The 17,609-nt window shown below is 27.8% G+C and overlaps 2 protein-coding genes across 2 annotated transcripts; one reads left to right on the forward strand and one right to left on the reverse strand.

Moving 5' to 3' along the window:
• Window positions 1-6,525: 6,525 nt before the first annotated feature.
• Window positions 6,526-10,275, forward strand: LOC128668252 (speckle-type POZ protein-like). The gene is made up of 5 exons (XM_053740769.1): window positions 6,526-6,539; window positions 6,666-6,825; window positions 9,174-9,419; window positions 9,552-10,154; window positions 10,264-10,275. Exons 1-5 carry the CDS (start codon window positions 6,526-6,528, stop codon window positions 10,273-10,275), a joined length of 1,035 nt encoding a protein of 344 aa, XP_053596744.1.
• Window positions 10,276-11,582: 1,307 nt separating this feature from the next.
• On the reverse strand, window positions 11,583-14,725 carry LOC106693233 (ankyrin-1-like). The gene is made up of 4 exons (XM_053740770.1): window positions 13,480-14,725; window positions 13,015-13,344; window positions 11,693-12,855; window positions 11,583-11,627 (listed from the first exon to the last, which is right to left on the reverse strand). Exons 1-4 carry the CDS (start codon window positions 14,723-14,725, stop codon window positions 11,583-11,585), a joined length of 2,784 nt encoding a protein of 927 aa, XP_053596745.1.
• Between the last annotated feature and the right edge of the window lie 2,884 nt (window positions 14,726-17,609).

Raw genomic sequence — 17,609 nt, forward strand, 5'->3', positions numbered from 1 at the left:
TTCTAGTGTAAAAATAAAATGATCAATAATTTTCTTTTTTTAATGAGTTTTACTAAAATATATTTTCCTACCAATTGGAATATAATTTAATGATGTAACCAAAATCCGGCGATGGGATTGTCGTTGATCTGAAAAATTTATAAGAATTATAAAAAATATTAAAAAGTTTTAAACTCGTTGGTTGATGATAAAATAAATGATTTTTATCAAAATTAGTGAAAAAAAATATTTATCATATTTTCTGTTAATTTTTTCATTTTTGGTAATAAATTTTACAGGATATAAAAAAAAAGTATTTGAATGGTTCATTCATCTGTTTTAAATAATTAAATGGCTTTTAAATTGATAAAAATTACTAATTCTAAATAGAAAAGAAATGAGTGTAAATGTAGCAGACATACTTAAGTATGACAATTTTTTTATTATCTATGTGTTACATATAAAAAAATTAAATAATGAAAACAATAAAATTTAAAAAAACGCATCTACTGAATTTTGAATTTTGTAAACATTTAATTTTTTTATTTTTATTTTATAAACATTTTAATTTATTAATTAATTTTTTTAACTATTGTTTTATTCACAACAATTTTTATGAATATTTCCATTTATCTTGTAGTATTAAATAGAAAATGCAATTATCTATTTATAAGTTTTTTTTTTTTTTTTCAAATAAATACTAATTTAATTAGTTTTTAATGTACGTAAATTGAACAAAAATTACCTCTTCTTGTTTTATCGACGTTCCATAAATAATTTATAGGTTATAATTTGGTTTAATTAATCAAAATTTTTAGTCAGCGTTGGAAAAGTCAGCAATTCAAAATTATTAATTCAAAAAATTATCCAGCAGCAATAAAATTCAAAAATTCCATTGAAAGAGATTATTAACTCATTAATTTAAAATAATTAAATTTATTTTATAAGGATACCAAAGCGACTAGAGCGTAGCAAATACTAAGGACAGGATTCCATACTAAGACGTGGCCCTACCGTCCGGAAATAAAAACACACTTAATAAAAAAACACTTGCGCCAAACTCAACACACATACACACAAATACATACATTGTACTTAGTCGCTACAGCTCTAGCAACATTACATTCATTACACGACAAGTGCAATTACATTAAAACCTAGTGACCTAGTGTATTTATGCCCCTCGCGGACCTGGAATCACTGTAAAATCACAGTGAAATCACAGTGAGATTATAATAAAAACATTGTGAGACCATGATGAAATTACATTGAAATCACTGTGATTTTGTGCCATTCGGTCACTGTAGTTTTATGGTTATCTCACAGTGATTCAATAGTGGTTTCCGGTGATTTTTATTATGTTATCACAGTGGTATTGCAGTGATTTTAGTGTGGTACCAGAGCCAATTCACAGTGAATCCACAGTGAATTTCCAGTAAACTTACAATGAATATACAGTAAATTTACAGTGAATATATAGTGAATTCACAGTGAATTTCCAATGATCTTACAGTAAATTCACTGTGAATTTACTGGAAATTTACTGGAAATTTACTGTGGAAAAAAAATACAAAAAAATTATTAAAACCTACCATCATTTTTTTTTCAAATAAAAAAAAAAAAAAAAATTTTCAATGACTACCATTTTTTATTTTTCTTGTCATTCTATAATATCAAACTTTGAAGCTTTTTGTAATTGTTTCCATTAAACTTATTTCTCAAAACACATCTTGAATATTTTTAAGTGTTCAGAGAACTTTGAAATAAAAAAAAAAGAATACAAACAAAAATTAAAAATGGCTATCATGACACAAATATTCAGTTTATTTAAAAAAAGTACATAAAAAAGTTGAAAAATGTTTGAACAACTTTTTTTTTGCTATTCTAAAATTACCATAAAACTATAGGCAAATCATCATAAATTTTCTGTGGAATCATGGTGAAATCACCATTTATTTACTGTGAAATTATTGTGAAATCAGCATTAATTTACTGTGAAATCATGATGAAATCACCATAAATTTACTGTAAACTCGCAGTAAAATCACTACTAAATCACAATATCAAAATGGCACAAAATCACTATGAAATTACCGTAAATACACCATCAAATTACAGTGAAAGTGAATTCACTGTGATTTCACTGTGATTTTACAGTGATTCCAAGTCCGCGAGGGCACTTAAAGATCACGAGCTAATGAACAAGTGGCAACTTTCAAATTTATGGTAACTTTATTATTACCCTAGATATCCCTAGCTAAACTAATTTGTCGTCGGATAACTGCTAGTTTCAGGGTCATTAAAATTTTCGGATTTTTTTTTAACAAATCAATTACAAAAGAAAAAAAAACTGAAGAAATGAGTATGTAGAGAATATAATAAGACTACAGGTGCGCGTTTTAAAATATTTTTTTTTTATTATAATTTAATAATTACAATCAATTGATAATTAAGTAGCTTTAAAAAGTAAATATAAGTGGATTTTTACCAACACTCAGCGTAGCCATTTAAAAAGATGATAAACTTCACCGGAAAAGGTGCCATCAAAAAGACTACGTTACTCATTACCTAAAAAATAAATATAATTACGGTAATACATAATAAAAATTAATTTTAAAATTAATTAATTTTGTTACAATGATATTTAAATAATTATAAAATTAATAAAATTTAATAGAAAAGTTAAATATTTGAAAGAACACATTTTCGCGGGTGTAATTTTGTATATAGTAACCGTTTTAAATTTATTTTGAATTTCTTTTTTAACAATCGTAGTTCCGTTTTGATAAGAAAAGAAATTCTACTTGTTCTTCTTCTTTATATATATTTATATATTATTTGGTATTTGCTACGCTGCGGTATCCTTATAAACTAAATTTAATTATTATTAATTAATCAGTTAATAATCTCTTTCAATAAAATTTTTGAATTTTATTACCGCCGGATAATTTTTTGAATTAATGATTTTAAATCGCTGACTTTTGAATCGCTGAGTAAAAATTTTAATTAAATAAACCAAATTATAACCTGTCGATTAGTCATAGAACGTTTGCAAAAAAAGGAGAGGTAATTCCCTGATTAAAAACTCCGATTGAAACTGATTGAAAACGTCCTATCAGATTTAATCGGAAATTTCTAATTGACTTTCAATCAGTTTTAATCGGATTTAATCAGATACTTCCGGAAGGTTTCGATTGTAAATTAATCAAAAATTACCGATTCCCGGGAATAAATAATATTATATATTATTAAATGGTAAAAAATTAAAAAATCAAATATATTTAAATCTACGTTGATTCTATATTAATAATTAGATTTCATGTCATGAAGTAATATAGGATATACTATATTACCACCAAAAATGGCACTTGTCACTCTGTCAAAGAACAGAGGAGTGCTCGTGTCAGGATTGCTTCCAAGTCTGGAATATAATACGTCTGAACTACGTTTCTTACCAGGGACACTTCACAAGTGGTAGGCGCTGTCTAGTGGCGAGCACCGAACTACTCCCACTGCTATTGCCTAGAACTGGTGAATTTCCTCTCCTCTACATATATCTTTTCACCTAAGAAATTTTTCTCTTGGTTCAAGCAACGTTTTTTTCTATTACTTGTAGCATATGAAAATCCTTGCGTTAAACACCCCCATGAAGAAAATTTATTTAAAAAATATAAGTTAAAATACAAAAAATATATTTTAGAATTTATAAAAAGTCAATCAGAAAACTATTTTTTTAAGAGCTTGACATTGAAATGAAAATAACTAGAAAAAAAAGCGAAATTTTTAAAACTTTATTTATAATAATTTTTGAGAAATGAAATTACCTACAAAAAAGTTTCTATGAGATTTTCTGATAAAACTGATAGTTTCGCCGAAAAAGTAAGAAGATCTCAAAATTTTTTATAAATTTGACTTTAAGCTCAAATAACTTTTGAACAGTTAGATTTATCAAAAAATGATGAGACTTTTGTTGTAGAGCATTCAATATCCTACAAAAATATCTATCGTGCATAGTAATTCGTTGATTGGCTTGTAAGTTAGAAAATTCTAAAAAATAAAACGTTTTTTTCCCCGTGTTATTTAAATAGAAAATAGAAAAATTGATTGACGCAAACCGTAGTATTATTATTAAGAGCTTGGATTGGTACCGAAATATTTATTGTTAGGTAGACTTTCAATTTTTGGATACCAAAAAAAAAAAATTTTTTTTTTTTACCAACTTGTTATATATATAATTTTTTATTGATGTTTCCTTTTATTTTCGTGATAGTTTTAAACTCAATCAATACAGTTTTTTAAAAAAATTTTTTATAATTAATTTGTATTTGATCTATAATTTTTATTTTGTAAATAAATGGTATTATGAATGGTAATAATATTGAAAGGAAAACTTTATCCCGTTCAAATTTTTAAATTTTTACGTTTCCAATATTTTTTTTTTCCAGCGACAAAAATTTCAGATTTCAAAAATTTATTACGTCATAAGTGAAATGATTTGACTCTAGTAAACATATGCTGTTATATATTATTGATGCTCTTACACAGTGAATGAAAGTGGTATCCCCTTTTTTTTCTTTACCAAAAAAAACTTTCTAATTTGGTAAGGATTTGATAAATCGTAAGAAATTTCGTAATAATATATCTCATGTTTTTGCGTGCAGTGACAGCCGGGTGCTAGTATTATGTTAAATTAATTACTAATTATAATTACGTACTAAAAATCGTTAGTCTTTCAGAATCCGCACCAAAAATCTTATCTATATCTCTAATTAGAAGTCTAATTCGTCGTTTTCGCAGATTTAAGTCATTTCTTGTGTAAAAAACTCTGATTGAAAAATATATAATCTTTATATAATATTATCTACATATAATTGTTTTTAATAGTAAAGAATGATTAATTTATGTCAATTAAGCTTAATTGATTTTTATATTTTTAAATTACTGTCAAATGGTAGTGTAAGAAATTCCTCAGTGACGATTGTGGACTGGTATAAACTTTTCTACTTTCTTTTTTTTTTTTGTATTTTGTTTTTTTTGTTAATATATAATACAATTTATCTGTGAACTATTGTTAATTTTAATGTCATATTTGAAAATGCTGAAAGCTCCAACGTGACTTGTGGATACTCATTTCTCAGTATTTAATGTTTGATATTTTTCTTATGTATTACTAAAATAATATAATTAATACAACATTAATTCAAAAAATTATCCGGCAGCAATAAAATTTAAAAATTTCATTGAAAGAGATTATTAACTCATTAATTAATAATAATTAAATTTATCTTATAAGAATACCAAAGTGTAGCAAATACCAGATAATATATATCAATATATATTAGAGAAGAAGAACAAGTAGAATTTCTTCACTTATCAAAACAGATCTGTTAAAAAAGATAAAGAAATTCAAAATAAATTTAAAACAGTAACTGTAAAATTACGTCCCATTTTTTTTACAAGTTTCGACTATTGACTGACTTCAATTTTCGTTGCATTTTTATTTGAAGGATTGTAAAAGCTTTCAATGATTGAAAACCTATAAATTAATATTTATAAATTATTTCAAATATTTTTATGAACATAAATATTTCAAATGGCTAGAAATGATACAATCATTTTACACGTACCTCGTAAGTACCTAGACAAAGTACAAGACAATATTGAATTTAATAATAACTTTGTTCTTAATGATTAGTAATTATTGACGATTAGATGATAATTTAAAATTATTTACTTTTATGTCAAATTTACTTGTAATATAACTTTTTCGAATTTTCGCGCGCATTTTCAACATCGATGTCTACAATCGATGGTTCGATGGTGTGAAAAATTTCAAAAATCGATAGTCCGATGTGGATTTTTTTTGCTAACATGGCCCATTTCTAATACAATAACGTTAGAACGTTCAAGTCGCGATGATTCTAGTGGCAGAAATGATAACTGTGATCTCAAATTTAACCTGTCAGCACTTTCGTTATGAGCATTTTGCTGACAAGTCCCTATTCAGATTACAGAATTTTCTGTAGTGGAAGCGAGACACTAATGAACATAGGAGTGTTAAAGGGCTGAAGGATGTAAAAGCAGACAAATCGACCATGCCGTTCAGTCTCCTGTTGTTCTGTTATTTATTCTTCACGATTTTTTCGCTCAGTAATAAGTATCATAGTGTGTAATATTTTGCCAGTATATATCATTATAATTATAAACTATTGATAAGTATTTATACTCAACTGATTCTAAGATAAGTCTAATTAAAAACGTGGAGTTTGAATTATTTGTTGTTAAATAATATGAAAATTGTATGTAATTCCTACTCCGAAAAGAACAAAGTAATTTATAAATGGAAGATTCATGAAATAATACCATATATCGAGACTACTGAAAACGATCAAGACACGACAGTGCTTAGCTCATCTAACTTTACCGCACTTGGCAAGACATACAATTCATGGCATTTGCGACTATTAAGAAAAACAAATACTGAAGGGAAAGGAATCAATAAGATAAATTATAAAGATTGGATGTCACTATTTTTGCAGCGAAATAATGAGAAAGACAAAGTAAGAATAGGATGTTCTTTATTTCTTTCAGACAAGACAAATGGAAGGAAATTTATTAAGAGTTTCTATAGAACATACGAATTCAATGAGAGCTGGGGATTTCCACAATTTGTTGAAATAAAACAGTTACTGGCAAAAAAAAGATGATATTTTACCAAATAACACTTTAACCGTAGGTATTGAACTAGATGTTTATGATGATTATCAAACATTTCCAACTGAATTTATGTTAGAAACACCACAGCGTAAAATAACTGATGATCTTAAAGAACTCTATAAGAGTAAGGTAAACAGTGACGTTATTTTCGTTGTGGGAAATGAAAAATTTAAAGCTCACAAGCTCATATTGTCAATTCGGAGTCCTGTGTTCTTTGCTATGTTCACCCATAAGATGAAGGAAAATAGAGACAATGAAGTTACTATACCTGATATAGAGCCTGAAGTTTTCAATAAAATATTGGAATTTATTTATACTGATGAAATAAATAACTTGGATGCAGATGCTGCGTATTTATTAGAAGCTGCAGATAAATATCAGTTGCTGAAACTAAAAAGTTTGTGCGAAGAATCGCTATCTAAGTCGGCCAGGGTTGATAATGTCATTAAACTGATGGTTTTAGCAGATCTGCATAATGCTAATCAATTATTCAAATATGTGCTTGAAGTGATAAAAAAGAATATCGTAAATGTCATTGAAACTCCAGAGTATAAATTATTAGAAGAAAATAAACCATTCCTATATTCAAAATTAATGGAAATATTAGTAACTTCAATGATGATTAACGGTATATTATTTTTTTTTATGTAATTTATTTATTTCTTTGCAATTTGATTGACTCAATTTTTTTTTTAGCTTCAACAGATAAACAATGATTGAGACATTGTACACAAAGTACTTAGTCAATTAGAGAACGGCATGAGTGAAATATTTGGATTTTATGAATTGACAGTGGTTCATACTTATTTTGTCAATCATAATAATGATTATGTTTAGAAATTAAGATTTAAATACATTAGATAGTTGCTGTATCTAAATATACTATTTTTAAATTAACAATTAAAATATGCATTACAATATAATTATCTTTTGATTTATTTCAATACTAAGTAAAAATTAATTTATAAAAATATTATTTTATTTTTTCTTTTAACTTCCCGCTGTGAACATTGAAAATTTTAAACAAAAGGGAAGTTATTAGTTTCGATCTGGTATTCGAGTGTGTAAATTATTTTTGACAGAAAATCTTTTTGGGACGAATCGAAAGGGTTCACCAAGACTCGGACTGATTAGATTTTTAAGTTGAATGGTCGAGTAGTTATCAACTTATACGAATAATAAAAATTAAAGAAATTTTTTTTTTTTTGGTTATTGTTGGATAACTCAAATCGCTTGGATTAATTTCGAAGATCAAATCTAAATTTAAAAAATCTCTACCGATTGCCGGAGAGCACGTAGAAATCGGTTGATTTATTCTGAAGATATCGTTGATAAAAATTACTTTTTTTCAGCGAAACTTTTTTTCGGTCTAAACGTTTTTATGCTCGAAGAGTTCAAAGATTTACCAATAGTAACGTTTTCAAGTTCTTCAAGCCGTTTTTCAGATTTTCTTGAATTGCTAACAAATGTAACTGTAAGAAATTCCACAGTCACGGTTGTTGACTTGTTTAAATTTTTGACTTTTCATATCTTTTCCTAATATATATAAAATATATAATTTATTTTTAAATTATGGTTATTTTGATGTCATATTTAAAAATCCTGAGAATTCCAACGAATTTATACTGCAGAAACTCATTTCTTTTTTTTTTTTGAAAGTGTTCTATTTTTATAGCGGGAATTCCAAACATATTTGTCATACCTTCTGATGTTGTTTATATTTTTGATAACAAAAATCAGTGAATTAAAAAAAATTTGTTCGAACGATTTATCCATTTGTTTTAATTAATTAATAACTTTTAAATTAATAAAAATTCTAAATAGAGAAAAAAAATTACAGTACTATCAACGGACAGCTTTTTTATTTTCAATATCAAGTAAAGATAAATAAACATCAAATAATAGTTTACATTTTGTAATATATTTTTCAAGTAATTGTCATTAAACATATGATTGAAATTATATTTAATTAAAAGCGAAAATTAAGCAATGTGGCACGTGGCCCAATCGGGACAATAGCCAAGGAGGAACAAAAAAATTTAATAATAAACCAAGTTTCGATTCAACGTAATAATTTATTGTATCAATCTAAAAATTGCGCGTATTTTGATTTTATGAAGATGACGCCATAGGCTTTATACTAACAACTATTTATACACATATACATATATTTGTATACATCTACATCGCATTTACGCAATAAACTGAAGGTAACTATTGCGCAATCAATTTTGTTTATAGTTATTCACAGTATTTTTTACTTTACGTAAACTTTATTAGTTTGAATTTGAATTAAATCAACAAAACAATTATAGTTTACACAGAAGTAAATTCGACAAAAATTTGTCACATAAACTATTCAGGTTTTAATAATATAAACGTTCCTATAAACTGTATAAAAAATGATGTACTTTTTGATGTTTAAATAATATTTCAAAATTGCAGATTGTCGACTAACAATTTTTTAAAAAATGAAGAGATCTTATTCGTCAATGAAAGAACATAAGATTATTTTCGAATGGAAAATAGATCAATTTAATTCATTCATCGATTCATCTCTCACGTGTACAGATGACGTAAAAGTTGAATCTGTTGGATTTTCAACAGGTGCTAAAATAAATGACGCTTGGTACTTGAGACTAAAATTTAAAAATAACGAAGAAACACAAGTCAAAGAATGGCTGTCAGTATTTTTGTATTTAAAACACAGCGATACAGAATCAGTAAGAGCAACATATTCTTTTTATATTTTAGATAATAATAATAATGAAAAAAAAGTAAGTATTAAAACATCAAGTCGAGTATTCAAACTTAATGAAAGTTGGGGTTCTAATAAATTTCTGGAAATAAAAAAGCTGTTGGAAAATAAAGACAGTTTACTACCAAATAATATTATGACATTATGTGTGGATCTTATTGTACTTGAAGATTATACATCAACTACAATGAAAGTTCCATTAAAAATTCTGAAGCCTCAAATAGTTGATGATTTTGAGAAACTCTTTAATAAAAAAATAAATGTCGATGTGATTTTAATTGTTGGCAACGAAAAGTTTCATGCGCATAAGACAATTTTATCAGCACGAAGTCCAGTACTTGCTTCAGTTCTCCACAGAATGCAAGAAAGTAACAATAATATATTGATGATAAGTGATGTAGCTCCTGAAATATTCCGAGAAATGTTGAGATTTATTTATACTGATAAAGTTGATGATTTGGACAGCAAAGCTGTATCTCTACTACAAGTTGCTGATAGATTTAAATTACAAACACTGAAGATATCATGTGAGGAATCGCTTCGCAAATCATTAATTAATGCAAATGCAATTAAATTATTAATGTTAGCAGATCAATGTCATGCGAATCTACTGATGGAGTCCGTCGTCAATTACATTGTAATAAATATCGATAGTGTAATGAAAACTGAAGATTACAAAACATTAGAAAATTCTAAACCGGTCTTATTATCGATTTTACTTAAAAAATTCTCTGATTTAATTAAAATTAGAGGGTAGAGATCATTATTTTTTCTATGTCTTTTATTTATTTTTGTTTACATTGTTTTAGCTGATGTTCTAAAGCTCCACCGTACTTAAGTCAATAGGATCGAAAGTTAAATTGAACTTTTTTTTTTTATCTATAAACTATTTTTATTATTAACTGCAATCATTGTCTTATACTTATTTTTATACGTCAATGAAATATTATAATTAATACAATAAATACAAACTCGGATTTCAATTGATTTATTTATTTGACATTTAAAAAAAAACACACACACATTGTTATACATACAGAAATATTTTATTAATTGATTATTTGAATAAATGTAATTTTATAAATATTATTATTACAAATGTAAATTTTATTTAATTTAATTTTTTGAAACTTCCCGCTAAGAAAATTGCAAATTTTCAAAAAAAGGGAAGTTATTGGTTTCGGTTCGATTTCCGAAAATCGAGTTTTCATCAAATCTTAATGTTTTAAGGTCCTGGGAAACTATTCTGACCATTCCCGGATGGACGTCCACGTATATGTGCGGAAGTTCTGGGGCTGGCCTGCAAGGTCAGGCGGCTTTCAGATTTGTTTTTAATTGTCCTAATGTATAGCCACATTTACGGCCTTTTACACTTTTTGCCTTTATATCGCAACTGCTTCACTTTTTCTTGCTTTTTATTTCGCGGCAGTTGCCCGACTTGGGCTTATACTGTACTATACCATTACGGCGATACGCTACCCCAACTTGGCTGTGGTGAGTATAGCGGCAAGGAAATTCACAAAGAAAACCATCGCCAGTACAGTTCGGTTTGGGTGAAGCTCTAGTGATCGATAAAATTCCCATTTTACCAATCCTCATTTCCGTCCTCATCCCGCGCCTAACGGTCAGATACCTCCGATCGAGTTCAACGCGTGGCTAAGCCACTCAGCCAAGTAGCAATCATGCTCGATGCTGCTTAACTTGGGTGACAAAAACGAAAAAAAAAAAATTGTTTTTTTAGCACAGAGATAAAACTTTAAGATCTCTATTATTTAAATAAGGATTAATTGCTCTTATAATATCGAACGGTAGTTGACCAGAAAGTAATGTACCAAATACATTAGTGCTTGTGTTTAACAATTTCTTTCTTTGTAAGCTTTTAACTAAACGATAGTAAATTATCTGACCATACAAAGGAAATTGTAACTGCAACTCTTGTTCATTTAAAGTTTCATCGTTAAAATTATTTAATTTAACTGCCATTTCATGTTGTTTCATATGCATAACATCATAATAACTCATGATAGTTTTGTCAATTTTCAAATTTTTCATTAATTCGACTTCTTTTAAACATTTAATATAAAAATCGTACAATCCTTTTGTGTGCTTGATTGCCTTTCTATTTTGATTAATTATAGACCAACCAGCGGCCTTCAATTTTACCATGTGTTCCCTAATAATTTTTTTAATTATCTCAATATTGGTTGTATTTATAGCCGTTTGATCGGCTTTATTTACAAGATTAACATCAGCTCCAGCATTTAATAAAAGATTCAATATCAACGGATGTGCCTGTTTAGCAGCCTCATGAAGCGCAGACTCGCCCTGGGCGACATCATTAATATTGACAAAATCTTCTCTCATAAGTATAAGTTTAGTTATTCGAAATGATCTCTTTCTAATAGCAGTCAATAAGAGTGTTTCATCATTAATATCTCTGCAATTAATGTCAATATTTTCAGATAATATTATCTTCTGCATTTCGATAGTTCCTACGTGTAAAACATGAAAAATAAATTTCCTACTTTGTCTAGTTATAAAATCAATATTAGCTCGATAATTAAGTAAGAGCTTCATCAGTTCTACATTTTGATCTTGTACCACAATTTCCAATGGCGTTTGAGTACCGAGACCCGGAGCATTTATATCTAAACCCTCAGCATGTAATATTAATTCAACTAATTTCAAATTACGAGTCTTGATAGCCAATCCAAGAGCCACAGGACCATTATTTTCCATTGTAGCTCGGTGTTCAAGTAAGAGTTCAACTATATTTAGGTCTTGATTTCCAATTGCTAAGAACAATGGGGTATTACCCCAATGACCAGCATTAATATCTTTAACTCCATAATCAATAAAATACTTGACAAAATTCAAATTTTTCGATTTAACTGCCCAATATAACGGAGTCGCATCATCGGAAAGAAAATCAACACTCGCTCCAAAGTTTACTAGTAACTCAACTAATTCGAAATCAGCCTGCTGACAAGCAATGCCGAGAGCTGTCATACATACTCTTCCATCATCAATGACAGCTCCATTTTTAATCAAAAGCTCAGCTATATCTTTACTCCCAATGGAGCAAGCACGAGTCAGTGGCGTTCTGTTAAAGCGAACACTATTAATATCAGCTCCTTGTTCGATTAAATATCGAGTAATACTATAATTTCTACGCTGAACTGCCCGGTGTAATGGTAAATGATGTTTGTTGTTACGTAAATTCACCTGAGCTCCAGCATTGATTAGAATTTTCATCAGCTCCAAATTATTTCCTAGAACCGCTGCGATAAGAGCTGTTTCACCCGAATCATTAACTGCATTTACTTTGGCACCATTTTCAAGCAAAAGCTCAACTATTTTTATATGACCTCTAATTACTGCGTGATAAAGTAAGGTTTCGTCTTTACAAAAAATATTAACATGAGCATTACAATCAATTAAATATTCAACAATTTGATAGTTTTGTTTATAAACGGCCCAGTACAATGGCATCGCTTTGTTAGAAATTTGATTAATGTCAGCGCCTGCGTTGACAAGTATCTTGACTAACTCAAAATTACCGCACTCGCAAGCGATACCAAGTGGAGTTTTAACAAACTTTTTATCATTAACTTTTGCCTGTTTTTCAAGAAGCAATGATGCGATTTCTTTATTTTCATTCATAATTGAAATTTGTAACGGTGAGCAACCACGGTACTTTGAAGTTTCAAATCTATCAATTGCGTTAACATCTGCACCGCGTTCAATTAAATCATCAGCTATACGATAATTGTTTACACCGACAGCTCTATGTAAGAGTGTCATATTTGTAGGTTTATTAATATCTGCACCAGCTTTTAATAACAACTCGTACAACTCATAATTACTTTGATCCACAGCTATTCCAATGACTGATCCTAATTTTTTAGTGTTTTTATTAACATCCGCTTTATATTTGAATAATAAATTTATAATTTCCAAATTTTCTGTGCTTACTGCAAGTTGCAGTGGCGTGTAGCCTGAATATTTAGACACTGGACATTTACATATTACATTAACATCAAATCCACGTTCGAGTAAAAACTTCGTAACGTAATGATTATTTTCAGCAACAGCTTGATGTAAAGGTGAATCTTCATTCGGACAATTATGTATTTTAGCTTCAGCATCGAAGAGTAACTGAAATAGTTCAGAATTCTTCTTTTCAATGGCAATTGTAAGCGGTGTTTCGCCATTTTTTCCACAAATGTTAACATCGGCACCTTTACTAAAAAGGAATTGAGCAACTTCGAAACTTCCTTGCTGAATAGCAACATGTAATGGAGTATACTGATAAAAGTCTGACAATCTGTGGAGACAACTAGAATGAATATCATCTCCTATGAAAAATAAATACTCAGCGATATCCAATGAATTATGATAAGCTGCCCAGTGTGATCGATTTATATCTTGGTAAGACAAATCCACAGTCGCTCCGGAGTCAACTAATAATTTAAATATCCGATAATTGCCTTTTTCAATAGCTAAGTCTATTGGTTTTTTACCCCATTTTGTCTGAGTGTGAACGCTAGCTTGGTTATTTATTAGTAATTGAGCCACTTCAAAACTTCCACAATTAATCGCGACGCTTAATGGCGTGCATTGATAAAACGGCGACGATGAATTATTATTAAAAGTATCAACATCAGCTCCTTGGGTAATTAGATACTCAGCTTCTTCGACAGCATTATATTGGGCTGCATAATACAGTGGATGAAATATACTAACGATTTCTTTGATATCTTCAACAGAGTTCATTAATAGTCGAAGTCTCTCGAAGTAACCAGACTTGATGGCCACATTAAGATGTGTCGGATGACCTTGATCTCTCAAGTTTACTTTTCTTTCATTTATTATAGGTTTTTGACGTATTTCAACCATTGCTTTGTTAATTTGTTCAACAGCAAGATGTAAAGCTGTTTTATTTTCATTAATAACGTCAATATCGTCTTTATGGTCAACTAACTTATTAATTACTTCTGAGTTTTGTGTTTCGACGGCTAGATCAAGAGCTGGTGGAGAAGATTTTTGATTAATGTTAACGTCAATTTTTTTATTCAATAAATAATCAATTGCTCTGATGTCTTCATTTTTAATCGCAACGGGAAGAGTTAATTCTGGTTCAGTGTCAACATCTATTTCTTCTTCTGGTATTATATTACGGAGTTTGGAATATTTAGTTTTTTTACTTGGCGGTTCTTCGGTTGCCGCCATTCGAGAAGGCAACTTATTATTGGTATTTCTGGTTGTCATTTCCAGTGTAAAAATAAAAATGATCAATAATTTTCTTTTTTTAATGAGTTTTACTAAAATATATTTTCCTACCAATTGGAATATAATTTAATGATGTAACCAAAATCCGGCGATGGGATTGTCGTTGATCTGAAAAATTTATAAGAATTATAAAAAATATTAAAAAGTTTTAAATTCGTTGGTTGATGATAAAATAAATGATTTTTATCAAAATAAGTGAAAAAAAAATATTTATCATATTTTCTGTTAATTTTTTCATTTTTGGTAATAAATTTCACAGGATATGAAAAAAAATATTTAAATGGTTCATTTATCTGTTTTAAATAATTAAATGGCTTTTAAATTGATAAAAATTACTAATTCTAAATAGAAAAGAAATGAGTGTAAATGTAGCAGACATACTTAAGTATGACAATTTTTTTATTATCTATGTGTTACATATAAAAAAATTAAATAATGAAAACAATAAAATTTAAAAAAACGCATCTACTGAATTTTGAATTTTGTAAACATTTAATTTTTTTATTTTTATTTTATAAACATTTTAATTTATTAATTAATTTTTTTAACTATTGTTTTATTCACAACAATTTTTATGAATATTTCCATTTATCTTGTAGTATTAAATAGAAAATGCAATTATCTATTTATAAGTTTTTTTTTTTTTTTTCAAATAAATACTAATTTAATTAGTTTTTAATGTACGTAAATTGAACAAAAATTACCTCTTCTTGTTTTATCGACGTTCCATAAATAATTTATAGGTTATAATTTGGTTTAATTAATCAAAATTTTTAGTCAGCGTTTGAAAAGTCAGCAATTCAAAATTATTAATTCAAAAAATTATCCAGCAGCAATAAAATTCAAAAATTCCATTGAAAGAGATGATTAACTCATTAATTTAAAATAATTAAATTTATTTTATAAGGATACCAAAGCGACTAGAGCGTAGCAAATACTAAGGACAGGATTCCATACTAAGACGTGGCCCTACCGTCCGGAAATAAAAACACACTTAATAAAAAAACACTTGCGCCAAACTCAACACACATACACACAAATACATACATTGTACTTAGTCGCTACAGCTCTAGCAACATTACATTCATTACACGACAAGTGCAATTACATTAAAACCTAGTGACCTAGTGTATCTATGCGCATAGATTTTTGTTATAGATCAGATGCATATATATATATATATATATATGCATTAAACTGGAAATAACTAGAATAGAATGCAGAATTTAAAAAAAATTTGTGGGAAATAAAATTGTCTACAAAAAAGATGTTATGACATTCTATGATAAGTCCGATAGTTTCGCTGGAAAAGTTAAAAGATCTCGAAATTTACTCTTACTTGACTTCAAGCTCCAATAACTTTTGAACAGATGGATTCATAAAAAAATGATAAGACTTTTTTTGTAGAGCATTCTATTTCCTACAAAAAAACCGTATTGAGAATTTCTAAATTCTCATTAGTTGACATGGTATAAAATTCAGAACGAGCAAAAACAAGTCCTTCGAATTGTATCAAACTTTGACGTTGGGTATCTTGTGAATTGCTGAATTTATGCAAAAATCGTAATGACCTTTTTTGTAGATCAGTAAGTTTGCTACAAAATGTTTGAGAAGAGATTTTTTGTATCTTGATTTTTTCGGAAGTTATGTATTGTTTACCATGTTACTAAATGAAAAATCGAAAATTATCAATAGCCACCTCTTAATATCAATATTAAAAGCTTAAATTTTAACCATCACCATATTTTAAGATAGCTTTTCGATTTTTCAATGTTCTTAAAAAAAAAATAGTTCCCTAATTTGAAACAGTCTATTATATACATATAAAAAGTAGGTGTCATTTTTAATTTTCACTTAATTAATTTAAGCAATAATGATAATTTTTTAAATTATACTTTGCACGTTGTAATAATGAAGTTTTGACATATTTCTATTGTCCAAGTTATTTTTTTAACGCAGGAGTTTACCATTATTTTATGCGTACATAATGATATATTAAGAATCAAAAGTTCCACAAGTATATTTAATTCCATTCAAAATTTTAATAAAAATTGTCATGGTATTATCACAGCATCATATATAAAATGCTGATTATTGATTTTAGTTTATTAGCACACAGAAAAAAAGGAAATCTTGAACCAAGAAATAAAATGTCTTCGAAATTTTTTTCTTGAACCAAACCGAAATTTCCTACTTTACTGAAGTAAAAAATTATTTGGATCAAGAAATTATTTCCTTCGCGGAAGACATAATTTTCTTAGTCTGAAACATAAATTCTTTAAACCAAGAAAAAACTTTCTTGGTCCCAAAAATTTTTTTTTTAGTTCAAAAAGATTTTTTTTTCAATTCAACAAATTTTTTTCTTGGCTAAAGATTGTTACGTTTTTGAGTCAAAAAAAAATGTCTTGAACGAAAACGAAAAAGTTTTTAAACCATAAAAAATAATGTTTTAAACCAAGAACAAACTTTCTTGGGCTAAGAAAGTTTGTTTTTAGCTCGAGAAATTTTTTTCTTATCTAAAGACTGTTACCTTATCGAGTCAAGGTACAATGTCTTGAACTAACAGAAGAAAGTTTTTGTACCAACAAAAAAAAATTTTTAAACCAAGAACAAACTTTCTTGGGCCAAGAAATTTTTTTTTTGTCGCAAACAAAAAAAATTTTTTCAGCTAAGAAATTAATTTCTTTAATTGAGCAAATAATTTATCGAGCTAAAAAAAAATTTTATTTTATTTTTTTATTGGACAATTTTTTTTTGTTTAAATATTACAAACAATGCCGCGAAATAAATAAATACTTTATCCGAAGCATTTATAAAGGGATAGGCAAGTTTCGCAATGAGTTAAATACTCAAAACAAATTAA

Source organism: Microplitis demolitor, chromosome 7 (assembly GCF_026212275.2).
Source record: "Microplitis demolitor isolate Queensland-Clemson2020A chromosome 7, iyMicDemo2.1a, whole genome shotgun sequence".
Lineage (NCBI taxonomy): Eukaryota > Metazoa > Arthropoda > Insecta > Hymenoptera > Braconidae > Microplitis > Microplitis demolitor.

Excerpts from the sequence above, each read along its gene's own strand:
- LOC128668252 (XM_053740769.1), top strand. Across the intron at positions 6,826-9,173 it reads AAGAACTCTATAAGAGTAAG|AGATCTTATTCGTCAATGAA; the intron begins GTAAACAGTGAC and ends TAAAAAATGAAG. Across the intron at positions 9,420-9,551 it reads AACACAGCGATACAGAATCA|CTGTTGGAAAATAAAGACAG; the intron begins GTAAGAGCAACA and ends GAAATAAAAAAG.
- LOC106693233 (XM_053740770.1), bottom strand. The coding sequence starts at position 14,725 with ATGACAACCAGAAATACCAATAATAAGTTGCCTTCTCGAATGGCGGCA. Across the intron at positions 13,345-13,479 it reads ATTTGATGTTAATGTAATAT|TCATTGGAATAGCTGTGGAT; the intron begins GTAAATGTCCAG and ends AATTAGGATCAG. Across the intron at positions 12,856-13,014 it reads TGGTATCGCTTGCGAGTGCG|ACGAAACCTTACTTTATCAC; the intron begins GTAATTTTGAGT and ends TTTTTTGTAAAG.